Here is a 19114-nt window from a genome sequence, read left to right on the forward strand (position 1 = left end):
GATTATATAAAAATGAGCAAGGACTTAGAAACTTATGGGGAAAGGAGCCTTATATGGACAATTCTTGAATGCTGGCAGAAAAGGAGAAGAAAACTAGGGAGGAAAACTAACTTGAAGAAATAATGGTCTATTTCTCAAATTTGCTATAAAATGTCAAATTACAGATGCAAAGAAGTTCAACAAGTCCCAAACAATAAATACAAAGACAACCACATGTAGACAAATTATACTCAAACATCTGTGAACAAAAGGTAAACAGAAAATCATAAAAGACAGCAGTGAGGGAAAACTGATTTCACACAGTGGAATAACAATCTGAATTAAAGCAAATTTCTATCAGAAGAAAGGAGCCAGACAACAATGGGATGACATTTTAAAAGACACATGCCTATATCTATGTAACATATAGATATATCTATCTATAGACCCATTACACACCTATATATCTCTCTATATACTTTTGTATCCATTAAGTATACACTTCAAAACTCAAAATGAAATAAAGATATCATATAAACAAATATATATATATATATACACATATATATATTTAAAGATTTTATTTATTTAGTCATGAGAAACAGAGAGGAGAGAGAGACAGAGACACAGGCAGAGGGAGAAGCAGGCTCCATGCAGGGAGGATCCAGGTCTCCAGGATCACGCCCTGGGCTGAAGGCGGTGCTAAACCACTGAGCCACCCGGGGCTGCCCCATATAAACAAATATTGACAGAAATTAGTTAGCTAACATGTACACAGAAATACTAAAGTAAATGCTTTGGATGCAAGGAAAATGATACCAGATGGTATCTAGAAATGAATGAAGAGCAGTTCAAGTGGTGAATATATTAGTAAACAGCTTTTTTTCTTAAAAGTTTATTATCTTCCTCCCTGTCATCTTCTATTTGTTTTTAAGAACACCCAGTGATTTTTCATTTCAGGTATTATATTTTCAGTATTAGAAAGCTGTTTAAAGCAAAACAACAGCATTTTATTGAGAGTTATTTTACCTCTCAATCGATAGATAAAAAATATATAACAACAATACCATAAAGGAGGGAAGGGGTAAATGTTATGTGCTACTGTGAATTCTTACATTGTAAATGCAGTGGTAGAGTATTAATTCTAAGTACACTGTGATAGGTTTAAGGATGCCTATTGTCATTTCTAAGCTAGTACAGCCACTAGAAAAATAATACTGAGAAGAAAAACTAAAAATCCAACAGAGAAATTAAATGAAATAGAAAAAAAATCAAATAAGCAAAACAAAACAAAACAAAACAAAAGGCAGAGAAGGAAAAATAGAAGAATAAAATAGAAACAAATAGAAACAAAAATGAGTATGGCAGTCTTACATCCAACAATATCAATAAATACACTCAATATAAATAGACTATCCATTCCAAATAAAAGGGAGAAATTGACAAACTAGATAAAAAAGAAAGATTAAACTACTATCTACAAGAGACAAACTTTAGAAAGGCACAAATAAGTTGAAAGTAGAATTAAAAGATTTAGCATTCAGTCAGGAAGCAAAAAGTCAATTCTTAGTACCAGAAAAAGTGCAGAAGGCAGAGTATTATTATCATCATTATTTCATAATGACAATAGGATCAATCAGGAAGACACAATAAACTCAAATTTGTTATGTACCCTAATAATAGATTCAATATATACAAAGCAAAAGTTACTTCTTTTAATAAACCTACTTTCTGATTGAGCCATTTATGGATTTATTCACAAGAAATAAAACATAGGTCCATATAAATACTTATATATGAAAATTAATAGTTTTCTTTAAAAAATATGAACCCAAATACTCATCAACAGGAAGATGGATAAACAAATCATGAAATATTCATCAATAGTAAAAATTGGCAATAAAAAATGAACCATTGATGTGTGACCTCACAGATAAGTTTTAAAATATATATATCATTTAAGTGAACGAAACCAGAAAGAAAAAGGCATATATAGTTAATCTATGATGTTAGAAATCTGAATAACATGGTTACCAAATGCATGTACAGTTTGAGAGAAGGAAGTATGGGGGCATTTTCTAAAATAATGGAAATGTTCTATATTTTTATTGTGATATTGGTAGCACGGTTGTCAACATTCCTCAAACTTATTTTTTTTTTTTAATTTATTTATTATTATAGTCACAGAGAGAGAGAAAGAGAGAGACAGAGACACAGGCAGAGGGAGAAGCAGGCTCCATGCACTGGGAGCCCGACGTGGGATTCGATCCCGGGTCTCCAGGATCGCGCCCTGGGCCAAAGGCAGGCGCCAAACCGCTGCGCCACCCAGGGATCCCATCAAACTTAAATTATGTATTTAAGGTTCATAAATTTTTCTATAGACATTACTTCACTTAAAAAATCCAAATAAAAACAATGAATTGAAGGGATGCAGGATGAGATGCTCCAAATTGTGACACTTTAGCATAAAGATTGTTTCAGGTTTCCAGCAGATGCAGGAAAAATTCTGCTTCCCCAATAACTGCTTTAATTTACATTGGAAAGGGATAGACCAATGAAATTGAATATAAATTCCAGAAATAAACATAATTACCAACAAAAATACAGTATATGAAAAAGGTAGTACCACAAATCAGTAAAGCAAGGATAATATATCAATTGGATGGACATTAAATTTTAAAAAGAGAAAAATTAAATAAATGCTATTCCACACTCAAGTGGTCTGCTTGAGATTCTCTCTCTCTCTCTCCCTCTGCCCCACACCTTAGCACCTCCCCACTTAAAATAAATAAAATATTTGAAATTATTTAAAACTAAAAAACTTACAAAACATAATATTAAAAGTACTACAAACAATATGAATTGGAACTCATTTATATAACATGACTTACAGTGTTAATATTGCTATAGATAGTAAACAAGGGCAACCAGTTTTGGCTCTGATGTTATATTCTGGTTCACTTGAATCTTCTGGTCTAGTGAAGTGCTTCTGGAATTTTCTAATGATGGACCCTTCATGGTTTTTCCTCAAGATGGTCTTTCTAAGACCTTGCTACCTCCAGTTGTAGTAAGAATGAGCAGAAACTATTTATTCTTGTTCCATTAAACTCTTAGAAAAAAGTATATATACATTTTCCACATTTATAGGTAAGTTTATCCTTTATTTGTTGATACTTTTCTGACTCTGAAATCAGTTAGAAGCTTCTTAGCTCCAGTAAGAAGTGTAAATGTACTTAACTTTTAGATTGGGGAAAAATGTACAGTTTATGTCATGGTTAATAATTGTTAGTATAGTTATTAATTAATTTTTATACTTTATATTTAAAACTAGGTCTACTTAGTATGCTGAAAGCAGAATGCAAAATTACATTTTTCAGTGAGATCTCATTTGTAAAATGCATATGCCTTCAGAAAAGAGATTTAAACAACTGCATCAGAAATGTTCATTTCTGTACAATAAAAGTCCATTTTGTGAAATTTTGTGAAATAAAAAAAAAAAGAAAGAAAGGAGAGCCTGCAACAGGAAGAGAGCTAACGATAGGGACTCCCCTTTCTTAAGGAACAAGCTTTGTTTTTCCAACATCTTCTTTTACCTTCTTGCTAAGGACTTTCCTCCCTTTTGTATCCTAGGGCCCCTATCAGCTCCTTTTAGCTCAAATAGGCTTCATGTTGCCTCATTGTCTTTGGAATCTCCTGTCTGTTGGTTTCCCCATACATATGCCTGTGAAATTTGATTTTCTCCTGTTATTCTGTCTTGTGTCAATCTAAGTTCAGCTAGCAGGACCATAGTGCAGAGGAAGGGTTTCCTTCCCAACAGAATCTTTAAAATAAAATAAAAATGGTAGACTTGTATTAATGTCTTCTCCACATCAAACTATCTTAATTTAACACTTTTTATTTTAAGCTGACAGATTGTTCTTCTCAGCTAGTTGAAGTACCTCAAGGTACTAATAAGGATCTGGCCTCCTTCTGCAACAAAGTGAAAAAGTGAGTGTTGCTATTTCATTAAACTTTGAAATTTCTGTACCATCATAAATTTGTCTATTTTAATTTAACATCACTGAACTGATTAATTTTGAATATAAAATGTTAAACTTTTTATAATTGTTTAACATAGTGAAAAATATAAATTTATGACAAATTAGTTCATTAACTTCTGGTATTGTTTTTGTTGTTTTTAATCAAATAATTGTATTCTCTTGAGAATTCAGTTAAAGCTAAATGTTTCATAGTTTCAGACTTGCCCTTGCTATTTATTGATTGTTTAGTTTGCAATGGATTAGTTTCGCATTTAACACATAATTGACTGACTTATCTGGTTCTGTCCTAAATTAGCATAGATTTATCCTTCTTACCTAGAATATACTACTTAAATGATGAGAGTGCCTTCTTAAAAGTTCAATCTTACCTTGAATGAACTGACAAAAAATGAGCAAATGCATGGGTATTTGTCCAATGAAAAACAAATTTGTTCACTAGGGGATACTACAAAAACACTGATGCCCTTTCTGCTCGTTTTAAATGAACTTATGATATAATTATAGATGCCTTTTTTTAAGACCAATTTCTCATTCACAGTTAAAATTTATATAACATAATTTCTTCTATTGCTAAGGTTCTTGAAAGTTTTGAAAAATTAGTGCATTTATATTTCATTCTCTTGATTTTTATGTACTTATAACTGTTTTTAAAATAATATACATATAAATGAACTATAACTCATTTATCAGCTATAGCAGTTTACTACTAAATGATCATTTGTTATTAAAAACAGGAATCATTTATTTAGTCATTAATTTAAAGGCTATTTGAATGCCTAATAACTAGCTCATGTGTGAGAGATACTCAAAAGGAACAAACAAAAAAAGCAAGGCCTCTGCCCTAAAAAACTTGTAACCGCATTGGAAGAATTAAAAGGCACACAGAGGAACAAAACAAAATGAGTAGCTCAAATCCATGAATATATTTAACATTTAATTAATGTCTCACTCTTGTTCACAGAAAAAAATTTAAATGTCTCTTTGGATTCCTAAATTAGGATTTTTAAAGATATCAATATTGATTCTTTTAAGAATAAACTACTCACTGTCACAAACTGACAAGGAACTGACACTTTAAATCTAAGATGTGATCATTTCTACCCTCTGAGCATGAAAAATAGCTCTTTTAATATCACAAGATATTACACAGTATAAATCCATTGACAAAACCCTTATTACTAGTCCTTCCCATCACTTCTTTTTTTTTATAATACTTTTTTTTTTAGTTTTTTATTTATTTATGATAGTCATAGAGAGAGAGAGAGAGAGGCAGAGACACAGGCAGAGGGAGAAGCAGGCTCCATGCACCGGGAGCCCGACGTGGGATTTGATCCCGGGTCTCCAGGATCGCGCCCTGGGCCAAAGGCAGGCGCTAAACCGCTGCGCCACCCAGGGATCCCCCCATCACTTCTTTTTTTAACCCTAATATTCTTAGCTGAAATCTTGTGGATGCAATAGTGACACAAAATATTTTATGCGATGGTTTTTCAGTAACTCATAGTGCATTTTCTGAATTCTTAAATGTAATTTCTCTCAATGGTTCCTTTCAAAAAACCATGAGAACTAAAACAGACAACCAAACAATAACAAACTTTATAGTAGTGAAAGGAAGATATAGGTTATATTCACACACACTTATCTTGGTTTTCAATAATATTTTCTGATTTATATATATATATAATGATTAAATTTATAGATGCATAATTATTTTGTACACAAACACACTATTCATTCAACAACAACTATTTCTGAGGATCTACTCTGTACTAGGCACCCAAGGTTCTTAATAATTCAAGAGAAGACCAAATTGAGTTTGAAAGCCAAGTTTCATAAGAGAGTCACAGTAGGATGGATTTATGTATCCAATTTCATCTGTTTTTTTGTCTAATATTTAAATAACCATACCTTAAAAAGTTATTGATATTCCTGTCATACACCTTTTAAAGGCTAATTTGTTGGATTTGGTTTCTTGTTGTGACATATTTTTAAGTCACATCTTTCAAAAAATGTTTCATATTTTTGTAAAAAAATACGATTGCAGAACATATGAAAATTTTTGGCCATAATAGATACTTAGCAAAGTTTTAGGAGAAAATAAGTCATTAATTTGCATTTTAAATTTAATTCCCCCAAACAGTAGAAGTTTAACTCATGTATGCATGAAGTAGCATCCTATCATATGGTGACTGCTAAATCATAAAGCTCCTCGATCAGCAATGGAGTCTAGGCCTTTATCATAGGTATAACAAAGGAAAGTGGCCTATCTCTTTAACCTGAACCATGGGTTCTCAAACTAGTGTTGGAGCAGCAGCTGTAATGACTTACTTGGGAAACTAATGTTAGTAAGGAAAATGTGAAGATTCCTTACATTTATGTGAGGATTTATGTGAGATTTATGGAATCATCAAGTATGAGGATGGGACTCAGAAAAGGTGATTCTGATGCATTCTAGCCCTGAATCTTTTCATTTGTCAGACCTCTCAAGGAGGGGATGTTTCTGCGCAGTTTAAGAGCAGACATGGAGATTAAACTGCTTCACTGAGCCTGGCACTACTTTAATGCTGCACAAATAAAATAAATGCCCAGGATGTAATTCATATTGGTAGAATACATAGAATGCATAGCATACATTCTATACACAGAATGTATAACTTTCTCTGAGAATAGCACTACAAAATTTAGATGCCTACATAACAGCATCAACAACAACAAAAAACCCCATGATTTCATATTCATCATCAAAGGCATTTTAATCAACTAAGTTGAAAATAATCTTATGTTATATTCCAACGAGGGCAATAATACGGATCAGCAAGGATTTAGCTATAACAATATATAATGATAATTATGTTATATCACATAAGTATATGCTTACTTTCTACAAAAATCTTTTACATGCCTTTTCACTTTTAATCCTTGCAATAAACTATTGAAGCAGATATAAATATCCTCATTTGTACAAACCAAAGAAACTGGTCAAACAACTTGCCTCTGACCATAAAACTACTACATAGAAGAGTCAGGATTCAAGCTCAAAGCTTCTGGCTCCAAGGAAAAACTATTCGCAATTCTCTGACTCATTTGCACAATAAGGAATTGTTCAGTGTGTACAAATGACTTCTGGGCTAAATTATTTAATAAAATCCAGATATTTGTGTAAAATCCAAAAGTTTACAGCTAAGAATGGTATTTACCAATTGGACACAAGGTAATTTATTTACGAAATCCTTACATCAGAATGACTGACTTCCAGCTTGAGAATGTTAGGGTAAACCAAAGGGAGGTTTTCAGGCTTCAAAAGCAATGAAGGAAGTAATCATTGTTCAAAGTGAATTTTCACGTGTAATGAATGACAATATATTCTTAATTGCTTCAAATGAAATGCTCATGGAAATCTAAAGAATGGTCCTTTACAGTAGTTTTGGTATAATTGTAATCTTTACCAATCTGGCCTACCAGCACTGTACCACAAATCAGCAGATGATTGTTTTCATATTTTAAATCTATAGCAAAACTGTGCCTTACTTTCTTATAATTTTCTCCTAAGTATTTTTTCCATGTATTTTTCAGAATAAGAGAAATGTATCATGCAGCTGACATTAATTCTAATTCAGGGAAGATCTGGAGCACTACTACAGCATTTCCGTATCAGCTTTTTTCTAATACTAAGTTTAATATAAATATTTGTATTGATAACTCAACGCAACTACTTCATTTTATGCCAAATGGTAAGCAACCTTGCAAATAAGTATAAAAATCTACATAAAGCTGGTATAGGCTGCACAGCCTTGAGTCCACAGACTGAAAACATTAAAAGAAGCATTATTAAACACTAGTATTTTGCCCTGTATTTTGCCCTGAAGTGGAGTTAAGAGGAAAACAGCTGGAAACCTTTTGTTAACTTTTGTTTAGCTATTGTTTTTAAGAACTCCCTTCACAAAGCTCACCCCAGGACACTTTACTTTCTTTTCATAAAATAGTTGATGGCAACTATAACAAGTTTTTAGCATATTAAAACCAAAAGGTATATTTCAAAAAGATTATAAATAAAGCATATGAATGAATGAATGAATATGAATGAATATATATGAAAATGTCAATGCTACCCATCAGAAACTACGTCATTCAAATGTGAATAAATTATCACATAAAATAGGCATCAATACATAGTCTTCATTCCTATTATACAAACTATACAAGAATTAAGCATGATGAGCAGATAGATCTATTGAATCAGTCTCTGGAGATGGATAGAACCAGAATCAGATTTTTATCAATTCATCAGATGATTTCTTATTTTTCTAAAGTTTTAGAATCTATTTAAAGTTGTTTTATATTATATTTCACTTATATTGTCAACTATTTTGCAAAACAAAAATAGTTCTTCAAACATTAGTTGCTACTAAATGAGTTTCTACATATAAACTGTTATTTATTGACAAATAATGATCCAAAAACATCTTTTCGTCTATTGTTATTAATATAATTATTATTTTGCTTTTTTCTGTCTTACTCAAGATTCTGAGTTACTGCAGATGGCTACAAACATAACAATGTTATGTTGGAATATTTAGTTAGGACCATCTGGTTTGAAACTAACAAAAACCAACTCCTGCTGCCTTAAGAAGAAAGGAAACATTCTTAAAGAATATAGAGATTTCTTACAGAATTTAAGAGTAAGAATTCAGCAGATTCAGGAATGTACTAAAGGCACAGATGAATAAGCAGTCCAAAATTCCTGTATGCATCTCACCTCATATCTTTTAGATTAACTGCTTCTCAGGTTTCCCTTGATTTCTACTGACTCATTTCCCTTGGTTTTCCAGAACACATGGAAAGTCAAGCTCTCAAGCTTAAATAATATTTGGCCAGCTACCTAAAGAAAATTCAATCTTTCTATTAGATCTAATTCCAAATTTCTAAAAACAGGATTCTTATTGCCCACCCAAAATCAGTGGTGTTGAACCCTCAGCCAAACAACCAATCACAATCTGTGTAATGTTGGCCTCACTTGCAGGAGACCAGGGAATGACTGTGAACTAGGGAAATCACTTCTCTTTTCCAGTTTACAGTATTTAATTTCCAACATCTTTCTCTTTTTCTTTCTCTCTCTCTCTCTCTCTCCCTCTCAGGATGTTCTTTTGTTGAATGTGGCAAGTTGGGGGCCATTTTTGACGTTTATGAGAAGTTTCAGGAAAGTGATTAGGTCATTGTGTCTAGTGTTAGAAATGTATAGTATTAAAGAGGATGTCTGCTCTCAAAGATATTAAAAATGTTTATAAAAAGGGGAAGAGGAGGAGGAGGGAGTGAAGTATTGGGGAAGAAGGAGGAAGAAGTGAAGGAGAAAGGACACATCCATGAAAACACAGAGCAGCAAATGCCACTATTGGGAGGAAAACTTCCTACCCGCCCCCCCCCCCCAAATATATTTGAAGGGGGTGGGAGCAGTGGCTGTGACTTAGCTGGCAATAGACACTAACAGGAGAAAAGTTATTTACACATGCATGCAGGGGTTACTTGCTGAATACCCAGAGGCAAAGTTTTATATACCAGTTTAAGTTGTATATGTGTGTGTGTGTGTGCAGGGTGTCAGTTGAAGCTTCAATAAGAAAGTAGGAAAAAAAATAAGAAAGTAGGAACTGTGTGTGTGTGTGTGTGTGTGTATTTATGGTAGTGGATGGGCAATCTGTCTTCTTCCTGGAATTTCCAGGAAATTCCCCCAGAAGGTTAATGGAAGCTATATTTTAGGGAGTCCCTGTTTTAGTCAGACAAAGAAAGATCAGATAAGATTTCAAATATTTTTACTTTGAAATACTGTTTATGCCAAAACTGTGATCCTTTCACCACTTCATATAAGTGTTCTACTGGTAAATACAGATGTGCTATAAAGAATAAAATAGTGGGGGGATCCCTTGGTGGCTCAGTGGTTTGGCGCCTGCCTTTGGCCCAGGGCGTGGTCCCGGAGTCTCAGGATCGAGTCCCACATCAGGCTCCTTGCATGGAGCCTGCTTCTCCCTCTGCCTGTGTCTCTGCCTCTCTCTGTGTGTCTCTCATGAATAAATAAATAAATCTTTAAAAAAAGAAGAATAAAATAGTGTATATGAAGAGAATATCAAAAATGACTTCAATAAAAGATAGACGCTATTGCTAGAAACTAGGGGAATAATGAAATCTAGATAAATAAAGAGGAAATGGATGAGAAAAAGGCATTTTCATCCAAAGAGAACAGTTTCCCCAAGAGTGACGAAATGGAATCATTCTAGAGATTTGCTCTATTCTGAGCAAAGAATTGTTTCATAATCTTTAGCTATCACTTAATGAAGATGATTTATGTGTCCTTATTTCCAAGTACAAAGTTGCTCCAGGATGTCTTTACTTTCAGGTTTAGATGATGTATAGTTAGAACTGTAGGAGAGGCCATTTGTGACCTGAAAAGTGTCCGAAGTAGAAGTCAGTTTGCAAAGATTAAAGAGTGATTGAGAACGGGTTGCAGAAGTTACCTACTTCTCACAGAACTTTGGCAGTAATAGGAAGGTTAAAAAAACTATCTTAATAGAATGAAATGGATGAAGGGAGATTTTATTGGAAGATGAAACAGAAACAAAAATTTTAAGAAAAAAAGCATTTTTATAGCAGAGTACTGAATATATAAAAGAGAGGAGAGGGGATTCAACTGATGGAAATGGAACCTAGTGCAGGAAAAATCAGAGATTAAGAAGATATAGTAAAAAGCAATGATACTTATATCTTAAAAGATGGGTAAAGAAGTAAAGGATGATGTGCAAAAAAACCTAGATTTAATGAACAGGGTAGTTAAAGAATCCCAAATGGATATTTTCCTCTTCAATATGGTAGGCAATATGGTCAACAGATTGAGAAGGACTGCATAAAGTGGAAGAGTATAAGAAATGGAGAAAAGTATTGTTATTAGCTGACAAATTGAAGGTACAAGTATAAAATTTACTTAAAAGAAGCCATGGGAAATAAGTCAATCGGAGAAGAACAAACATTATATGGTCTCATTCATTTGGGGAATCAAGGGGAAAGGAGAAGAAAATGAGTGGGAAATATCAGAAAGGGAGACAGAACATGAAAGACTCCTAATTCTGGGAAATGAACTAGGGGTGGTGGAAGGGGAGGTGGGGGGGGGTGACTGGGTAACGGGCACTGAGGTGGGCACTTGATGGAATGAGCACTGGGTGTTATTCTATATGTTGGCAAATTGAACAAAATAAATTTATAAAAAAAAATAAAAATAAATGGACTTAGACCCTAGAAAAAAAAGAAGAAGAAGAAGAAGCCATGGGGAGCCTGGGCTCAGTCAGTTAAACATCTGAACTTTGGCTCAGGTCATGATCCCAGGGTTCTGGGATCGAGGCCTGCATCAGGCTCCCTGCTCCATGGGGACCCTGCTTCTTCCTCTCTCTCTCCCTGCCACTCCCCCTTCTTGAGCATGTGCACTCTCTCTGTCAAATAAATAGACAAAATCTTAAAAAAAAAAAAAGAATCCATAGTACTTGTTGGCTTACAATATGGATGAGAAGTTTAACTTACACAGACATTTAATGGCTGACTTCAAGGAGGAAGATGATAATTTCAGGTTTAGATATGCCTAATTTAATTTGAATTAATAATGAAATATTCAAAGAGTAATATAAAACAAATAGTAGGAGATAATTAAACTGAAGCACAGAAGAGAAGTAATAGTAGAAATTGGATTATGGAGTCTATCATGTAGAATGGAAAGGTGATTGTAGTAAAATAATGAATTCATGCATGCCCCATATAGCACAGCGGATGTAGCCTGGAAATGGGAGAGCCAAATTAATTAAAATGAACTTGTGTCTCTGGAGATACTTTCGGCCATCATATGCTAGTAATGTCAAAGCTCTTAGACTCATGATTTTTTCTCTGGTAATATTTTCTTCTAGCTTCACTCATACCATTTCAATCATTATTCCCAAGCAACAGTGTGTTTAATATATTCTCTCCCATGTCACAGCATTTCCACAATCCCTAATTTCATGATGATCTTTACCATTTGTTTCTCTGACCATTTCTTAGAAAATATCTTGATCTACCATAAATCCAGATTTTTAAATCCAGCATTATTCTCTCCCCACCCTCTTTTTTGTGGCAGGCCTAGCGTATTAATTGCACACATTTTGTTAGGCAATTTGTGTCCAAAACCCTTTTCTCCAAACAAAAAGGTGTGGAAAAAAAAGAAGCTACAGCAAAGTAAACACATAATTGCAAACTAAACACAACTCAGATGAATACAATTGAGTGTTTGCAGTATGCTGTTCAAATTCTCACTGGTTAGGGGTCATTGGTACTGTCTGTTTACAGTTGCTTCATTGATTGAGATTGTGAGATCAGATCTAAGCACTTAATAGAGGCCAGAACCACATTGACTTGTTTCAGTAATATTTGTCTACAAAATATTTTCCCAATTATAAATGACAAGTAGTACAGGGCTCATTTATTACCATAAATGATAACAGTAGAAAATTATATATATATATATATTATATATATATAATATATATATATATTCTCCATGCTATGTTAAGATCTTAGTGAGGTGATTATGGAATGTGAAGACAGAGGACTTTACCTTATAGTACGATTACATTTTTAACTCCAGAGAAGGTAGAGAAAAATGGAAACTTGAGTGATTCCTATGTGGGAAAGGAAGAACAATAAGCTGTGGAGATTTAGAATCATTGAGATCACAGGCTTTGGAATCTGACAGATTTAGGTTAGACTCTTGGCTTGCCACTTACCATTCACAGCATTTCCTAAGTCTCTAGGAGTAACCACAAGAATACTTCTTTTAAAAAGGATTTTATTTATTTATTTGAGAGAAAGAGAGAAAGAACAAGGAGGGGAAGGGCAGAGGGAGAAGCAGACTCCTACTGAGCACAGAGCCCAATGTAGGGTGCCTGATCTTAGGATCCAAGAGATCACAACCTGAGCTGAAGTCAGACCCTTAACCAACAGAGCTATGCAGGTGCCCCCACATTAGAATACTTTTTATGCAGAGCCACAATGTATTAAGGTTTTAACATGAGGAATACAATACCTAGCTAGCTCTGTCAATAATATGAAGACATACTGATTAAAGAAAATGCAATTGTTTTTCAAAAGTATCTTCAAATTTAACCAGACTAATATATGAGATGCATCTCATTTTAATTCCTCTTGATGGAGCTAGACAGTTACAATAGCTATAATGTATATATCTTTTTTTGTGCTCAAAACCTTTTCCTCAGCCAATATATGATAAGCTCTTATTAACTTTTTATTATTCATCTTTGTTTTTAGCTAATTACCTTGTCAAAGACCTAATTGCAGAGATTCTACATTTTTGTACAAATGACCAGTTATTCCCCAAAGACCATCTTCTAAGTGTATGTGGCTATGAAGAATTTTTACAGAAGTAAGTATCTTATTAAGTATCATTGTTATAATCTGTTAAGGCACACTTCATTTTTTTCCTTTTAAACAGACTTTGTACAAACACTATACTCTTATAACCAATATAATTAAATCAATTTTCCCTTTTTAAGGTGAACTCAAAATTTTATGACTCATACTGACAGTCTCATTCTTGGTTTTCTTCTGTATTTTGTGTATTTATGGCAATATGTATAAATACATATTAATGACCATATTTATGACCTTAATTTTCTTGGTTTCTTTGAAAACAAGTTTACTAGGACTGATCACAATTTTTTAAATGTAACAAATTATTTTGCAAAAAGTAATTTTTGATTTGGAATAATATTAGTATGCTGATTAAATGCTGATTTTTAAAAATTACAGAGGATTTGAGTGTGAGCATTATAACATTTTCATAAAAGAATAGCCTTTATTTCTGCATTCAGGCAGCTCTTATAACAACTACAAAAGTCTGTTTTCATGTAGGTCAACTGCAAATACTTATTTTATAGAAAACTCACCTTCTCTTATTGTATCACAATTATGACTATTCTGAATTCCTTGAAGACCAACCTTGAAAATATAACACAATTTTAAGAAAGGAGATATTTCTCTGCTGGTACACAATTATTCTAGATAGTAAAGTAATAAAGTAGTCAATAAAGTGGATTGTCACTTACATATTTCCTTTGTATTTCCAAAAGTGTCTAAAGATTGACAACAGCCCAATGGAAGTCAAATATTTCTTTTCAAATATTCATTGTCACCGTCATTATTATACCATCATAAATGTATGTGAGAATACCCTGTTGGTAATTTGATGAATTTAACAGTATTATCAGCAAATGCGGTCCTTTATTCTGCAACGTTAACTGTAAATGACTTTTAAGACTAATTAACTCTTTTTGTATTCCCAGTTATAACAAAATAATAATAAATATATTTTTTAATATTTTATTTATTTATTCATGAGACACACACACAGAGAGAGGCAGAGACATAGGCAGAGGGAGAAGCAGGCTCCATGCAGAAAGCTCTATGTGGGACCTGATCCCGGGACTGCAGGATCACGACCCGAACTGAAGGCAGATGCTCAACCGCTGAACCACCCAGGCATCCCAATAATAAATATTTATATGAAATCACAGATGTTTTGTTGTACTAACCTCACTAATACTTCCCTTCTCCCTTATCTATTTGAACCTATTAACATACTCAGTGATTAAGCTGCTACCTTCTTCCAACATATGTTTTGACAGTATATCCAAAGAGCAAGGAGAAATACTTTAGAAATATTATTTTATATTGAATACTCATTAAAATTCATCTTCTGTATAAGTCTTCAAATGTACATCTGAACTTCAGCTAATGTCAAACATTAGATGCAAAGAATAAGAAACATTATCAAATTTATGTATTTAGTATTATCAGTAGGAAATATTATCCCACAAGCAAAAGTGTTGAAGAGACAGAAATTTGGAAAAGAGTAACGTGAACACATTTATAATGGGCCTTGTCTTATTTGCTATTTCAAATGTGTATGTCAACCATAATTAGTTCAATTATTGACTGATAAAAATGTATATATCATTTTGCTCTTTTTTCTTGTTAACATGAACATAACAGATTTCTAAAATATTTTTATAGTCATTTGTTTCTAACAAAATTTCATTTACCTGGGTTTTTATTAAGGTGGTAAAGTATCAGTATAGATTAATAATTAATATATTAATTATAGTCACCTTTCCTTATTATAATTTGAAAGATATGTATATATTGGGGATTTACTTACTATTTAATATCCTACCTGTTTGATTTGGTTTTTAAAATGAGCATAACATTATCATTCTTTCTAATATCTAAATCATTCAGTTTTTTTTTTAAGTTTATTTATTCCCTTGCAACTTATCTAAAAAAAAAAAAAAATGTCCTTGGGGCACCTGGGTGGCTCAGCTGGTTAAGCATCTCTTAATTTCGGCTCAGGTCATGATCTCAGGGTTGTAAAATCAAGTCCTGCATCGAGCTTTGTGCTGGCCGTGAAGCCTACTTAAGATTCTCTCTCTCTCTCTCTCTCTCTCTCTCCTTCTATCCCTCCTCCCTCACTCTCTCTCCCAAAGGAAAAAAAAATAATAATAATCAATTTAAAAATATCTGTAAATACTTGGAAATCTTCACAATGTTCTTCTATAGAGGGAACACAGGTTAACACATAATAAAGTCAATAATGCAGCAGGTGTTAATTTAGACACTAACAGTTATAGTACTACACTTCATCTGGAGCATTTGACTAGCTTTGATTGCAATAATAATAATAGTCATTTATCAAATTCTCATTATTTGGTTACCTCATATTGAGTAGACTTCTAAGTCTTATGACATTATCAATACAATATATACGGTAATAACTACTGTTTTACAGATGGGAAGTCTGATGCTTTGTTTAAGATCACACAATTAGGTAGCTGGAAGAGTGCAGCCTGAATTCAAACCTGGGTTTGGCTGTTTGCCCTATGTCTGAACTACAAAACAATAATGCAAAAGCTCTTGAACGATATACAAGAAATAGCAAACAGGTTATTCATGCTGGAGCACAGGGTGGAAAATATATGCAGATTTGTAGGTGTCTGCAATGGGGTGCAGAAATTGTTAAGAGTCTACTTCAACTCCTATTGAGAACTACACACATACAAGACATTTGGTTAGTCACTGAGAATCCAGAGATAAGTTATATATAATCTTTGCTCTCTGCCTTGCATAAAAATTCAGAAAGCCCTGTAATTACTTCTCACAATGCCCTACCACGTGGGCGGTGCTAGCATTATTATATACTAACTGCTTGCAGATCACAGAAAGATGGATTAATGGCAAGAATATGGAAACAGTTCAAAGAAAAGTCAATGATAAACCTGTGCTTAAAGAAAAAATACATTCTTTATTTAGAGGAAAGAAAACAGTACCATATAATAAAATGTGAATAACCATAGGATATATAAATTACACTCAAATTTTGTTTCTAAAAAATAAGTATTAAGAAAAAACAGGCTAAAGTAGTAACAATCATAAATAATACAAAGACTTAGTTATGAAGCATATTTACCATAACATATAATTTCTAATATTAACAACAATGACAACAAAAACAAAAACTGGAAAAAAACCCTAAATCTGCAACAGTACTCCAAAATGGGGGTAAACAGGACCTGAACATAATTTCATTATAATATGACACAGAATTTATAAATTATTAAAATTATAGCATCATATGTCTTGAAATAAAAATATGCATCATAGTTTTTAAGGATGAAAGAGTATCTTTTCAAATCACATTTAAACATATTATTTTTTATTAAAACAAGCATATTTCTAATCGGAAAATAAGAAAAAATCATACACACTAAAATGTCAAAGTACTTATTTCTAGCTTGAAAAAGAACTACAAATGATATTTTTTCATTTTTAATTTACAAAACTCCTATGATAAACCTTCCTTTTTGCTATCAAGAGATTAATAAAAAATCTCTCATGGAGACAAAAATAATAATAGTAAGACAACATCAAAAATCTACTTAATTTCTTTAAATTTTTTTTTTTAAATTTTTTATTTATTTATGATAGTCACAGAGAGAGAGAGAGAGGCAGAGACACAGGCGGAGGGAGAAGCAGGCTCCATGCACCGGGAGCCTGATGTGGGATTCGATCCCGGGTCTCCAGGATCGCGCCCTGGGCCAAAGGCAGGCGCCAAACCGCTGCGCCACCCAGGGATCCCCAAAAATCTACTTAATTTAAAGTCTTTAATGGACTTGAATCTTCACATGCAGTACGATTCATTCTCATTTGAGATAAGCATGGTTATTTCCAATTTACAGATAGGAAAATTGAGGCTAAGAGAAACTAAATGATTTCCTAAACATTATGAAATTTGGAAGCAGCAAAGTCAGGATAGCACAGGTATATCTGGCTCTGAAGCCCAAATCTTTCTAATATATAACAAAACCTCCTTCATAACAAAGTGCCACTTGAATGTAAAATTAAAGGATAATGTGTCCTTAGGGATAATGACTGTTTGAGCTGTCAACATGGGTTTATAGTTCAGCATTTAGGTCAAAAGTAAGGAAAACAACTTCTAGAACACTCATTTTCTGACATATTTAAAATTTTAAAAATCTAAGCAGAAAAACATTTAGAAGTGATTTGACTAAAACAAAGGTAAATCATGATCACTAAAGGTGGGCTTGTTAAATTTCTGATGAGATAAAAATTTTTTTTGGAATTTTGAGTCTCTTTAAGCAAATACATATTATCAAAACAAATTCTGCCCACTATTGATAATGCTACTTTATCACTGTTGCTTTAGCAAAATGAGTTTAACTTCCTTTAACTTCAATTTCTTTATCTTTTAAAAAATTTATTTTTAATGTATTGTTCTATTTTATAAATGAGCCACAGAATTATATTTTAATAATCTCTAATTCCAAAAGTAAAAATTTTATTAAGCCTCTGCTAAACTTTTCAGGGTGTATAGATTGCTTTGAGCTCCTGTGAAGTGTAGGTCTAAGTAAATTAATTAATTAATTACGTGGTTGTTAAGATACAGTGAACTAAAAGGTGGAGAAGTATTCTCTTCCCCCTTGCCCCAGCAAAAAAACCCTATAATTTTTGTGGGATGATGTAGAAATTTTTTTTCACTTTACATTCTTATGTTATCAGAACTATGCTTTTTAATCTGTCCTGCATTAAAAAGATAGAGATAAATTATATTTAATTGCTACTTTTGCAATTTCTCATCTACTTTAAGTAAAAGCAAATCCTTAAAATGTAAACTCCTTGGTTTCTTCTGGTCAGTACATTTGTCTGTCAAAATAGTCACAATAAGTAATCATCTCATGAATGAACCAAGTTTTGAGGAAGTAGCAAAGACTTTTTGTTATCACAATTAAGATGTCAATGGTCCATATTCATTCTTGTAACTTTGCTAATAGTATATTCATGATGCTCTATTCCATATTTCCTCCTAAAGTTGTACTTTGCTCTTTCATTGAACTTACCTGTCTTTAGAGGCCCAGGGATATTACTGACCTAATAATTTAGACTATGAAAAAAAATTTAGACTCTATACAAAAAAATTCTCCTCAAAAACTGCTTCCTTTATACATGGTTTTAAATAATATGATATAATATGAAAAAAGAAGAAAAGAATTAGGAGAAAAACAATCAGTTTTCTGATAGGCTCAAGATAGCTTAATACAAAATGATCAGCACTATAAAGTATGGAATACTAAAACTGCAAATTAGAGCCCGAATAAATTAAAGAAATTACAGAAGCATAAAAATAGTCTTGTACATTCAAAAAATATTAACATCTCTCATCATGTTCCTTGTCTGTAGACCCCAAACTAATTACCACAGTAGGAAATGTCCTTGGAATTTCATTTCCCCTTTTCCCATGATCTTACCCAGTAGACAGACCCCATTGGACTAATACAATGGCAGGCCTGAGGACAGGACTCGCTACCTCTTTTCTTCCTTATTAGATGCAGTACAGATATAAAATCCAGAGTGTCCCTGATTCTGCTTTCCTTTCAGAGAATAGCATGACTCCTACCTTCACCTATTCTTGTAACCATCTCATTTGAGCTTTTTCTTCATAAATA

General features: G+C 32.9%; 1 protein-coding gene across 2 annotated transcripts in view; it reads left to right on the forward strand.

Annotated features, from left to right (window-relative positions):
• The window catches only part of PIK3C2G (phosphatidylinositol-4-phosphate 3-kinase catalytic subunit type 2 gamma), a 373997-nt gene that overhangs the window by 37388 nt on the left and 317495 nt on the right, over window positions 1–19114 (forward strand). Inside the window, exons 3-5 of one of the 2 annotated variants that reach the window (XM_041735425.1) lie at window positions 3884–3966; window positions 7590–7747; window positions 13347–13461. In XM_041735425.1, the coding sequence (XP_041591359.1) occupies window positions 3884–3966; window positions 7590–7747; window positions 13347–13461 (356 nt within the window). The remainder of the gene's footprint in view (window positions 1–3883; window positions 3967–7589; window positions 7748–13346; window positions 13462–19114) is intronic. The other variant, XM_041735426.1, reaches the window with a different exon arrangement.

The sequence above is a fragment of the Vulpes lagopus genome, chromosome 21, assembly GCF_018345385.1.
Source record: "Vulpes lagopus strain Blue_001 chromosome 21, ASM1834538v1, whole genome shotgun sequence".
Taxonomy (NCBI): Eukaryota; Metazoa; Chordata; class Mammalia; order Carnivora; family Canidae; genus Vulpes; species Vulpes lagopus.